General features: G+C 35.5%; 1 protein-coding gene and 1 long non-coding RNA gene across 2 annotated transcripts; both read right to left on the reverse strand.

Annotated features, from left to right (window-relative positions):
• Window positions 1-4360: 4360 nt before the first annotated feature.
• On the reverse strand, window positions 4361-4890 carry LOC115983237. Its single transcript, XR_004089920.1, has 4 exons — window positions 4860-4890; window positions 4686-4747; window positions 4499-4594; window positions 4361-4406 (listed from the first exon to the last, which is right to left on the reverse strand). It is a non-coding gene; the product is annotated as an uncharacterized LOC115983237 (long non-coding RNA).
• A 6451-nt stretch (window positions 4891-11341) lies between these two features.
• Window positions 11342-12654, reverse strand: LOC115984448 (inositol transporter 4-like). The gene is made up of 3 exons (XM_031107471.1): window positions 12451-12654; window positions 12266-12373; window positions 11342-12145 (listed from the first exon to the last, which is right to left on the reverse strand). The coding sequence occupies exons 1-3, from the start codon at window positions 12652-12654 to the stop codon at window positions 11342-11344; spliced, it is 1116 nt and encodes a 371-aa protein (XP_030963331.1).
• Window positions 12655-12986: the final 332 nt, after the last annotated feature.

The following is a 12986-nucleotide window of genomic DNA, read 5'->3' on the forward strand; positions in this document are numbered from 1 at the left end:
CCAAATCATATTGATGCGGTCATTAATAAAGGAAAGGAGGGTAAGTGTAGATTTACGGGTTTCTACGGTGAACCCGAAACAAACAATCATTGCATCTCATGGGCTACTTTGAGAAGACTAAATTCAAAATTTTCATTACCTTGGTTATGTGCGAGTGATTTCAATGAAATTATATGAGCCCATGAGAAATTGGGGGGGGGGCGGCATAGACCAAATAGGCAAATGGAGGAGTTTAGGGATGTGTTGGATGAATGTGGGTTCCAAGACTTAGGCTATTGTGGGAACAAATTCACTTGGTGCAATGGGCATGAGGAGGGGCATACGGTGTGGGAAAGACTCAATAGAGCGGTTGGTATGGCAAAGTGGCTCTCTATGTTCCCGGCCACAAAAGTGACTCATTTGAAGTGTGGCACATCGGATCACAAGCCGATTATGATTCACTTACTAGGGATACCAAAGCGAATAAATAAACCTTAGAGGTTCAAACAAATGTGGATGAAGGATGAAGGTTGTAGAGAAGTAACTGAGGAGATGAATAATGTGCTCTTGGGCGAATTCTCCAAGGAAGAAGTGGTCACGGCCCTGAATCAAATGGCCCCTTTGAAGGCTCCGGGACCGGATGGTCTCCCCCCCCTCTTTTTCCAGCATTATTGGTCGTCGGTGGGTGAAGATGTGACTGAAGCGGTGTTGAGCTGCCTCACCTCGGGTGTTATCCCTTCATCCATAAATCGGACTTTTATCACCCTTATCCCAAAGGTAAAATGTCCTACAAAAGTCTCTGAATATCGTCCTATTTCTTTATATAATATAATGTATAAGCTTGTATCAAAGGTGATAGCAAACAGGCTTAAAAGGGCGTTACCAGCGATTATTTCGGAATCTCAAAGTGCCTTCCAATCAGACAAGGCAATTTCCGATAACATACTTGTAGCTTTTGAGACTTTACATCACATGAAGAACCAAAAATCAAAAAAAGGGGGTTTCATGGCCTTGAAGCTTGACATGAGCAAGGCTTATGATAGGGTGGAGTGGAATTTCTTGGAGGCAACAATGTTGAAGATGGGCTTTAATGCGAGTTGGGTGGCTTTGATAATGAGTTGCATAACTTCGGCGTCCTACTCAATCCTAGTGAATGGAGTTCCTAAGGGTGATATCCGGCCGACTAGGGGTATTAGGCAAGGAGATCCTCTCTCTCCTTACCTATTCTTAATTTGTTCTGAAGCTTTAAACTGCCAATTGCAACAGGCAGCCAGGTCCGAAGCCATTAGGGGATTCTCACTATGTAAAAATGAGATTTCTCATTTATTCTTTGCTGACGACACTCTACTATTTTTCCGAGCAAATAAGGGTGATTTGGATGCTATTCAAGGTATTTTGGTGTTGTATGAGAAAGCCTCCGGTCAAAAGCTTAATAGAGAAAAAACCACCGTGTTCTTTAGTAAGGCTACTTCGGAGGAGAAGAAGCTTGAGATAATCGAAGCTTTGGGGGTAAGCAAAGTGAAGGAATATAAGAAGTAACTTGGTCTTCCGGCAGTTGTTGGGAGAAATAAAAAGGCAAACCTTAATTTTATCAAAGAAAGAGTTTGGAATAAGCTCCAAGGTTGGAAGGAAAAACTCCTTTCTCAAGCAGGTAGGGAGGTGCTTCTAAAAGTGGTAGTTCAAGCTATACCCACCTTTGCCATGGGTTGCTTCAAACTCCCATCCAGACTTCTAAACGATATTGAGATGATGATTAGGAAATTTTGGTGGGGTCAACAGGGAAACCAACGTAAGATTCATTGGAAGAATTGGGAATCATTGTGCAAACCAAAGGCGTTAGGAGGTATGGGCTTCAAGGATTTGGAAAATTTTAATAAGGCTATGCTCGCAAAGCAAGTGTGGAGGCTATTAGTAGATCACTCTTCCCTCTTTTACCGGGTTTTTAGTGCCAAGTACTTCCCAAGTGGGTCAATTTTCGATGCAAAGGTAGTTTCGGGGTCGTATGCATGGCAAAGCATTGTTAAGGCTAGTAAGCTTGTTCAATCGGGCTTGCTATGGCGAGTGGGGAATGGCACAAAGATCAATATCTACAATGATAGGTGGCTACCTGGGGAGGCTTCGGCTTGTGTTGTTTCACCAAAAATTGAGGAGGCAAAAAATTGGGTAGTTACAAATCTACTAGAGCCGGAGGGAGGAGGTTGGAATGAGCAGCTTGTGGATGACCTCTTTCTGCCCTTTGAAGCTCAAAGAATTAAGAGCATTCCTTTGTGTGTTACGGACCAAGATGACTGCTTATCATGGCCAAGGTGCAGGTTGGGGTCATACTCAGTCAAAATAGGTTACCAGCTACTATGCGAAAAGGAAATGAGCTCTCTACCTTCTAGCTCAGAATCTGATGGGGTAAGAAGTTTTTGGAAATTCATCTGGCACTTGAAGGTTCCTAATAAGGTGAAGGTGTTCACTTGGCGGGCTTGCTCAAGAGCGCTTCCAACAAAGGAAAATCTGAAAAAAAAAAAAAAAAAAAAAAAAAAAAAAAAAAAAAAAAAGAAAAAAAAAAGAAAAAAAAAAAAGGAAAGTGGTAGATTCCTCCATGTGTGATCAGTGTGGATGTTTGAATGAAGATGAAGTCCATGCCATTTGGGACTGTGTGTAGGTCCGTGAGGTGTGGGAGCATTCCTGTGCTGATGTGAGGAATAATTACCGGTCTGTGAAGAATATGTGGGACCTCGTAAGTATGATGAAGGCTGAAGGTAAAAATATGGAGGTGTTTGTGATGTCGGCTTGGCTTATTTGGATGCGGAGAAACAAGTTGCGCTCAAATGAAGCTACTCAGCCATGTTCGAAAATCGCTCAGTTAGCCTCATCCTTGTTGGCTGAGTTTCAGCAAGGAAAATAGGGGGGGGTTGTAGAGAAGCAAGTTGGCCTGGTGCGATGGCAGCCTCCGGCAGAGAACTCCATTAAAGCTAACTTTGATGGGGCGGTATTCAGGGAGGAGCAGGCAGCCAGTATTGGGGTGGTGCTGCGCGACAGTGAAGGGCAGGTGCTTGCAGCATTGTCGGAAAAGGTTAGGCTGCCAGCAACAGTTGAGGTCCTTGAGATGATGGCAGCACGAAGAGCAGCTCTGTTTGCAAGGGAACTTGGCTTTAGCCGGGTTTGTTTTGAAGGGGATGCGGAGTTAGTGGTGAAATGCTTGCAGTCGGGGTCGGCTTTAAATGCATTGACAGGCCACTTAGTAAAAGACTTTATGTCTATAAGGGGGTATTTTCAATCCTCCTATATCATCCATGTAAGGCGGCAGGGCAATCATGTAGCCCATGCGCTAGCTAGGGATGCTAGGTTTTCTTTTCCTTTAAGAGTTTGGATGGAGGAAGTGCCTCCAAATATTTTTAGCTTTGTTGTAAAAGATTTGCAGTAGTTATGTTTTTTTTCTCCCTTCCTGAGTAGGGAGGTTTCTCAAAAAAAAAAAAAAAAAAAAAAAAAGACATGTGAAAGGACTTTTGACCGTTTTAGGGTCTTGGAAATAATTAAAAAAATTCCAAAAATCTGACTCATGAAAGTTGCTTTTGACTTTATACATCACTTTTGCAAGCTGTCAACTTTATTGGGTGTTTAAAGAAGTTAAAATTCAAGCTATTGGCTTAAGTTGGATGCAACCAAGAAAGAGGAAAGAGAAAGTAAATTTGAAAGAGAGAAAGAGAACGCTGGTCAAGAAGGAAGATCTGGAATTTGAGGGAGGAAAGACCATGCGCTATGAGTTTGAGAAATTGCGAGTGACTCTGGTGAGTGGAGAGATGAGAGAGTGAGAACGTTTTTTTTTTTTTTTTTTTTTTTTTTTTCGGTCCAGTATGCATTTACCGGTCGAAACAGCCGGATTTCGCCGGTATGGCCAGCATTTTTTTTGGTACAAAACAAGGGGGTTATCTGTACCGGTTTACTGGTCGGTATGGTATATACCGACCGTACCGGCCGGTATGGTATATACCGACCGTACCGGCCGGTATGGTATGAAATTCACTTCATTGGTTTATTCCTCAACACTTGTCGGATCTTGAGGCAGGATTAAAGCATTCAAATAAGTACTTAATTAAGGTATACCATGGAGGCCACTAGAGTCTTCTAGTGGTCATTAGACCATTTTCTTGATCAAAATTGCTGTCAGTCACGTGCACAAAAACTAGCATTTAAGTAAAAGAAGTAATCCTATATGCGGATTGCAAAGTGATCTAATCTATACATTCTATTTTTCAGTAATAAATTCAGCTTACCTTATTCATGTACTTTTCAACCACCGAGGGCAAGTCAGACCGTGGTTTGTAGTTGCCAAAGAAGGTACCCTTGACAGTCCTCTCATTCATGATATTCATTGGGTGGGTTTTAAATGCATCATCTCTGTTTGGGACACCAACAAGTACAGCAACACCCCATCCCTGCAAAGAAACATACCATATGACAGATTTTAGAAGAATGGATTCGAGATAAATTCTATTTATAACATGAACAGGAGCTCGTGGGAAATTACATCATGAACACATTCAAATGCAGAAATCATGGCATTGATACTTCCAGTGCACTCGATACTTCGATCAACTCCACCATTGGTCATTTCAGCAAGCACCTAAAGAAGTCAAAGAAATTTAGAAAAGCCGTGAAAGTTGTTTGCACCTTCACCATGGAAAAATTTTTCTAGCATTTTAAAGTAAACCAACCTCATGAACAGGCTTGTCATGGTCTTTTGGGCTCACAAACTCGGTGACACCAAATTTCTTGGCTGTTGACAAGAACAAGGAAAATGAACATAAAAGACTAATAAATGAAAACCCAGCAACTCAAGCATTCCATACTATATCATCAGATTTTGATAGCACCAAGTGTCACAATACCTTCATCAAATCTCTTTGCATTCAGATCAACACTGATAATCCTTGAAACACCCGCATATATGCTGCATTATTCTTGAAAAAAAAACTCCAATCAGGCATACACTTATAACTAGCCTCTAGGAGGCCTTTGCAATTACGTGTGTCTAAGAGGGAGGTTGGGCTTTGAATCCAGTTCGATCAATCCATGGGTAGGGGTTTGGAAGGTGATATCCAAACAATGTGGGAAACTTTTTCTAGGTATATGATTTTCTGTTGGTGATGGAAGAAGAATGACTTTTTGGTATGACGTATGGTGTGCATTGTTATTCAATTTTTGTTAGACTGGCACAAGACTTGGAGTTAGGAGAATCAATGACTTTTTTTGAGCTGCTATAGTCAGTTAGAATACATGTTGGTGTGACAAATAGGGTATGGTGGAAAATAAACAGCAATGATCCTTTACTGTTTGGTCCTATTATGAGGCGTTAAGAGGGATTCCTTGGAAAGCTATCTGGAATGTGAGGGCCTCGTCAAAGGTCTCTTTCTTCATTTGGGCTGAGGCCTTGGGGATAACATTAACAGTAATTTATCTTCTAAAACGGAAGATAGCACTCGTGCAGTGTTGCATGTGCAAGCATAATGGTGAGAATGTGGATCATTTGTTAATTTATTGTCCACTTGATATGGAGTTGTGATCTTTTGTTTTTGTGGTGTTTGGTGTGAGATGGGTGATGCCAAGAATGGTGTATGGCTTGCTTCAACGTTGGGAAGAAAATCAACTTTATTCGGGGATAAGGTATGGAATGCAGTGTCATTGTGTATTTTATAGAATGTCAGGAAGGAAAAGAAAAGGATAACGTTTGAAGAGTGGGAGCTTTCTGGGGAGAGATTCAAATATGCATTTATTAATTCTTTATTTTCTTGATGTCACTAGATGAAGCTAGACCATCAAATGTTTGTAATTTCTTGGATTCATTTTATAGCTGAATCTTTTACAGGAGCAGTCATGTATATAACCTGTCTTCTTGAACTACCATCCTCTATCTTTATATAATTTTATCTACGTGTGAGCTTGTGTTATACACTAAAATATATTAAGATAAGTTGCTAGTCGACTTATATTGTTGTTGCTAGTTTCCAAATGATATTTTGATGGTTTGCAGGATCTTTTGTTGTATATTGATCTGAACAGTTCCTCTGAGTGGATGGGAAATTGGTCTCGACTATGCCCTACCTGCAAGGTTTACTCAATGGACCTTTTCTTTTCCAAATTTTGACTCTGAAATTATTTTAAATGCATTTAATGCTTGAGAGGATGTCTGCACATATCTGTATGTTTTCTTAATAACTTTTTTTCAGATCACAAGGCCTGTTCGATCTAAGCACTGCCCCACATGTAAGCGATGCGTGGAACAGTTTGACCATCACTGCCCATGAATATCTAATTGTGTGGGGAAGGTGAGAAGTTGTACTTTCGACTAGTTAATTTTATAGGGGTAAAGACATTGCTGGTTCAGTTTTTATCTCATGAGTAATTACCACTAAGCAGGAGGGTTGTGATATCATTTTTAAAACTTCTGTGCTATCTATTCCTTTTGGTTGTTGTCAAAAAAAAATTTCTGTGTCCTGTTCATATCATTTATTCCTCTAGTCAGTGAATAATGCTAATATAGAAAGATGGTACATGTGATTTATCCATTTGAAGCATTACTTTTTCTTCTTTTCTCTCATTTTTCCTGACAGCTTATATTATTGTGATGATACATCTTGCAGAGGAACAAAAGGGATTCCTTTGTTTTTCCCTCTAAAACAATATAATAATACAACTTAAATGAAATATTCAAGATAACAATATTAGTTCTTATACATAATAGTTTGTTTAATAGTGCCTTATATGACACATCTATATATTACTAAAAGTTGAAACGTAACGTTTAATGCTGTTACTTTCACGTTGCGTCACATCAGCTGCCACTTCATTCTTTTTTTTTTATAATATAATTTTTCCTACAATTTTAAAATAGTTTTTACAATTTTTAGCCCTATAAATCCCAGCCCTATAAATGCAGCACACTACTTATTCATTTACTTCCACTATCACCCTATAATAAATCCAGTCCACTACTTATTTATTTACTTCTACCACGTCATTATCCTATTTCTTTCCAATTTTTCTCTATTTTTTTAACATTTACTTTTTTTTATATAATATTTTCAGTTGCTCCAACCTTTCTCCCTCCCTTACCTTTTCATCTCCCTCTTACCTTTTCATCTCTCCACTATCATTTACTTTAATATCACTCATCATCTTTCCTTTCTTCTTCTCTTATTTTGACTCTTCTTTTTTTTTTTTTTTTTGAGAAAAAGGTAAGAGAGGCTTTATTAAATAGAGAAAGACTCTTGACAAAATTACATCGCAAAATCACCCTGGAATACAACATCCAGGTCCTCTTCTTATTTACACTATTTCACTATAAATTTGTCATTCTCTACATAGTTTTTTCGCATAAAAAAGGTTATCTCTCTCTCTCTCTCTTTGTTGATTTTTTTTATTTTACTTACATCTCTACTTTAGGTTTATAATTCTTAACTAATTTTCGTAACTTTTTGGAATCAACGTTTGGTCTGTATGATGTCATTGATAAATCTTTGTTGTAGAAAGGATATGATAGTGAAATACTTCAGTTCCATAGGATTTCTTGTAGCTGTGTTCAGCCTAGTACCTGTAGAAGGCCAATGTAGCTGTGTTTAGAGAGATGGCCTCATTGTTAAAGAAGATTTTGAGGTACTAATGGAACCTAAATTTGCCGCTGCTATCATTGAAGAGGATGTAATTGTTACGGCTCATAGCAACTGACGATGCTTGAAGTGTGCATGAAATTAAAGGCTATAAGGGAGAGATGGCCTCGCTGTTAAAGATGATTTTAAGTTACTAATGCAACCTGAAATTGCTGCTGCTATCATTGAAGAGGATGTAATTATTACAGTTCATACCAACTGACCATGAATCATGTATATGTTGTAAATGAAATACTAATATCACATATATACTCTTGCAATTCTGCACAATTAATCTCTTCGTTTATGTGTTTCAGTGTTTTTTGAAAATAAAGGATGTCAATAATATTGATCTTATGGGAAAAGTTACATAAAATATTGAGATTTTTTTTTTTTTTTTTATATATATTACAATCTACTAAAAATGCTTTTTAAATATTTAAAACCTTTCTATTTTTCATATTACTGACGTGTTTAACAAAAAAATATAAATAGATTATTGACTTTATACATTCATCTTTAGTAGTTTTAGTATTATATATTTTACCTTTACATATTTGTCTACTTTAATTTAGATGTTTATAACTAAATAATATTATATATGGAGAATAAAAAAACCAAAAATAATGTCTATACATATCTATACTATATATAATAGTGGAGTTTTGTAATAAATTTTATAAAGTTCTTTATGCGCTACATCTTTAGCACCTTTTCTTTTATTTTTTTATTTTTATTTTATTTGCAATTCTTACTTTGTTCAACCTTCATCTTCTTCAATTATTGTCTTTTTAGTTCAATATTTCATCCCCTCCAATAATTTTTTTATTTTAATTTTCATTTGATTTTCTTTAGATTTTAAAAACTTTTCCATTATATCTTCTTAAATTCAATAGTTTCACTTCATTCAACCTTTCATCTACTTCCACCCTTTCTTTTCCATCTTAATTTTCATATAAATTTCTTCTTAATTTCTTATTAATTACTTCATTTACACCTCTCTCCCCTATTTTTTCCAAGTTATCCATGACAAAAAGGTCAATACTCTCTCTCTTTCTCCAATTTTGTTTCTCTTTTGGTTGATTTTTTTATTTATTGTTTCAACCACTTTTTTTTTTCTACTAATGGTTCTTTTTGTTATTGCTGTATTATTCTTATTATTTATTTATTTCCATCTCATTACTAGAAAAAAAATTGTAATTCAATTTTGGGATTTCATGATGAATGAGTTTGAGTTTTCATGGTCTTAAAACTATTCAAATATGTTTTTTCTTTTTCAAAATTGATTTGAATTGAGCATTAAATCATGTTTGTTATAAATTGCTTTATGGTTGCCCTTCTCTAGATTGCAGGAATGTTACTTTCAATATGTTTGCCATAATGTTTTTCTGTCTGATAATTAACTTCAATGTGATGTTTTCCGTTTTGGTATTTATTTTATAGTAAGTGTGTTATTCATTTTTATCAAAGATAAATCATTATTGTTCTCCTTTTCCTATTGTTTTATATGTTGACCTAAATTTCATTTTTATCTTTGTTTTGTTTGTCAATTTCTTGATAGATATCAACAATTAAGCCTTGCAATCACTAGAAGCTTTTTATTCTATTGAAGTTCATACCAATCAATTGGTAATTATTTTTTTTCTTAGAACCTTTTGAAGGAAAGGGGAATAAATTAGTTGTTTTTCTTGGGTGATGCTTAATAATTTGCTTTCTATGGTTCAACACACATTTGCTATATAAGATTTCTCTTTCCTTATATTAATAATTTGTTGTTTATTATTTAATTGGACTGTTTGGTGTCCCAGAAATTGTGGGCCAATGGAAGAGAAAACAAAGTACAGTTTGAAGCTTAAATTTTTTTTGTTGTATAGAACTTGGGGTGTAACAATTTAAATCTTTTTATCTTAACTTTTTTAAATGAAACTCTAATTCTTCAAAGCACACCAGCTTAAGTAGATTGTTGTGTTGTGGCTGGAATTTTTGTGTTTTGAACCTTAGTTGGCCTATTTGGTTGATGAACAACTTTGGGGATTGCTTAGATTTTGAGAAATTTTTTGGGATTTTAGGAGTGAGGAAATTCAAAAAACTAAATTCTTTTAAAATTCCATTAGTATCTAGCTTTAAGCTAATTGTTATACGAATGGAGAAACTAATTGGTTTTTAATTCTTGAATATCTATCTATAATATTGTGTACATGAACAACAGTTGGGTTTTTAGTTTTAGATTTTGGATTATGCTACTTTCTTTCAACTACTTGATTTTCTTTTTGGAATTGTCTCCTATTGAAGGTCTAGAATATTGTGTACATGAGTTCTAGACAAAACATAACAATACTCCTATACTTGAGTTTTAAATTTCATATTTTTCTATTTCTTTCCTTATTAAACATAATATGATATAGCTGATGTGATGCAATGAAGGTAGGAACAACTGCTTTTTTTGGGGCATAGCAGCTGATACATTATGATAATTTCCATAGCCATTTAAACTTCATGACTTGGAATGCTAATAGCCATCTTCTCTGAGGCAAAAACAATTGGTTGAGTTCAATAAGTTTGCCACTAACTTTGATCACAACATCATGATAATATAAGTGACTCACACACACAATTCGTATATGCACTATTTTTATTCTTTGTGGAAATTCAAAACATTGATAAAATGAATGTAATGGCAAGTGCGTGATTTGTATATAGACACGTTGATGAATGTGTGTACTGAACATGAATAGAATCAATGGCATGTGTTTGACAATTTGGTCTTTGATGGAAATTAGTATAAGTGAGGGTCTATTAAATTTTTACCTCTTTATCTCCCCACTATTCTCTACTTGACTGTTTTTCTCTTCCCACTACTCTCTACCTTAACGTCATACTTCCTTCATCATTTTCTCTGTATTATATTTTGACTCTTCTTCTCTCCATTTTATTTTGTATAAATTTGATATCATTTTTTCCATTCAATCCATATTTTCCCCACAAAAAAATTGTAAATACTCTCTCTCCCTCTCTTGTGGATTTTTGTTCTTTCTTATAATTTTGATTAAGGTTGATAGTTTTTATATTTAAATATGTGTTTTGGTTTTTTTTTTTTTTTTAATTTCCCATTACAGAGTCTTCTCTCTCCCTTTTAAAGCTTTGGTTGAATTTTGATTTGGGTTAATACTTAGTTTTTTAGAAATAGGAATTTGAGTTTATGTCAAAACACATTCTACATGGCTATGAATTGGAATATACTTACCAATTTTGAGTAATAAATTATATAAAGTATGTCTTTTATTCCTTTTGGTTTCATTTTAATTTTTGTTAAGATAACATTGTAATTTTGTGATGAATTATTATTAATATGATAATCTTATTATTCCTTAAGAGATGAGAAATTTGAATAATAAATTTGAAACTTATAAAGTTTAGTTGTATATCAAATATAACACACTACAACAGAAATTAGAAAAATATAGTTCATCTTAAAAAAATATTAATCAAACATACAAAATATAATAGTATGATACATTTGTACTTTGTAGATATAAAAAGATGAAAAATACTTGTAGAAATTTTTAAAAAAATAAATAATGTTTAAAGTAATTGTTAATTTTTATACATCACACCCTATTACAAAACATTTATACATTCTCACGCATCGCATGGGTCTGCAGCTAGTTGTACACAAACATGAACACAAACAAGAAACATTGTAAATAAACAAACTTGACATAAAATTATTCGAGCCGCTGATATTTAGTGGTTTGACCCACAGAGTTGTCGATCTTCTCCAATGGGGTTCCCACTTTTTCAGGGATCAAAAAGATCACGAGAAATAAAACTATAACTGAGACTCCAGAGTAGATAAAAAATACACTGGGACCTATTTTGTTCACTGTGAAATCTGTGTACCTGCTGGTGCATAAGGTGCCTAGCCAGCTACTAAACGAACCCATTCCCGAAGCCATTCCCCGGTAGCTGTAGGGAACTATCTCCACGCTCAGAAGTATTGGAAGGCACCCGATCCCTGACGTATAAGCCATAAGGTATATACTTATTGCTCCAACACCAAATTTAGCCAAGCTTTGGTTTTCAGTTCTTCCCAAAACAAAACCAAGAACAAGTTGATCACAAAACAATAGCAACAAAGTGGTTATCAACAACTTTCTTCTTCCAAGAAAGTCAACACTCAAAATGACAAATAACGAGCTGAGGAGATCAAGAAATTTAGGAAGAAGGGATTTAACAGGTTTTGATAAACCTGCTTTGTCTGAAAGCTTAGGTGATACGTGCAGGACAAACGTGAGACCCAAAAAATGCTGCAATAGCTGCATTACAGCTGCACCCACCAAATACCATACTTGCCGCTGTTTAACTAACGTTTTAATTTTTTTCAAAAAACTGCTCTGAGTAAGCACCTCCTGTTCTTCCTCTTTTTTACAATCTTCAACTGATGATTGAAATATTTCATCCATTTCCTTTTGCACCTTCTCTGCAGGAAATGTCCTCTTAAGGAATTTCTCCACCTCTCCTTTTTTTCCCTGTTAAAAATAAATTTTGAAAAGTAACAAGTCAAAGGTATAATTCATTAAGCCTAACAAATAGTTGTACCCTAAGGCAGTGAAACTTGAGCAAAAGATTTTAGGAACACCAAAACATACCTGCTTTGCTAGTGTATAAGGAGATTCCTGAACAAAAATCATACAAATGAGCTGAATGAATGTTGGCACCGCAGATAGACCAATCGTCCACCTCCAGCTGAAGTTAACCTAAAAGCACAAAAATTTAGAATGAGGCACAAAATAAAACAAAAGAACTCATGAATATAAAAAGGAAAAAAAATTACCTTTTTGGAAAGCAATAGAATGAGGTAAGGAGCCCACTGTCCAATTGTGCTTGCCAGGCCACTTGTACAAACTACTGCTCCTCTAATGTTTTTTGGGGCTGACTCTGATAGAAGCACTGGTGCTGCTGCTGACCCCAAGCCCAAGCCAGCACAGATGAATGCCAATGACCCGACCAGTGTCCAATTTGTTTTTGAAAAAGCCATCCCCACCAACCCCCCTAAAATAAAAACATCAGAAACAACCACGACTTTTTTTCTCCCCCAACGGTTAAGTAGCAAGGATGCAACGCCAGCACCAATAATGGGGGACACATGAGATGTCCACAGCATCAAAGTCCCATCATATTGCTTAGCCAATTCAGTCAAAACCTCATTCAAGACTCCTATAAAAAAAAATTTATTAGCCATTTTTTTTCCTTCACAAAAAAAATAAATAAATAAATAAAAGAGGGGGCGGGATTTGTATGTAAAGGAAGAACTATAAATTGGGAATATATTCTTTTTTTTCTTCATAAAATGGTCCATTTTCAATAAAA

Source organism: Quercus lobata, chromosome 4 (genome assembly GCF_001633185.2).
Source record: "Quercus lobata isolate SW786 chromosome 4, ValleyOak3.0 Primary Assembly, whole genome shotgun sequence".
NCBI classification, from domain to species: domain Eukaryota; kingdom Viridiplantae; phylum Streptophyta; class Magnoliopsida; order Fagales; family Fagaceae; genus Quercus; species Quercus lobata.

Bases quoted from the DNA above. Each gene is read 5' to 3' on its own strand.
- LOC115984448 (XM_031107471.1), bottom strand. From the start codon at position 12,654: ATGGCTTTTTCAAAAACAAATTGGACACTGGTCGGGTCATTGGCATTC. The intron at 12,374-12,450 runs GTAATTTTTTTT...TTGTGCTTTTAG, and splicing joins TTCTATTGCTTTCCAAAAAG to GTTAACTTCAGCTGGAGGTG. The intron at 12,146-12,265 runs GTATGTTTTGGT...TATTTTTAACAG, and splicing joins CTTATACACTAGCAAAGCAG to GGAAAAAAAGGAGAGGTGGA.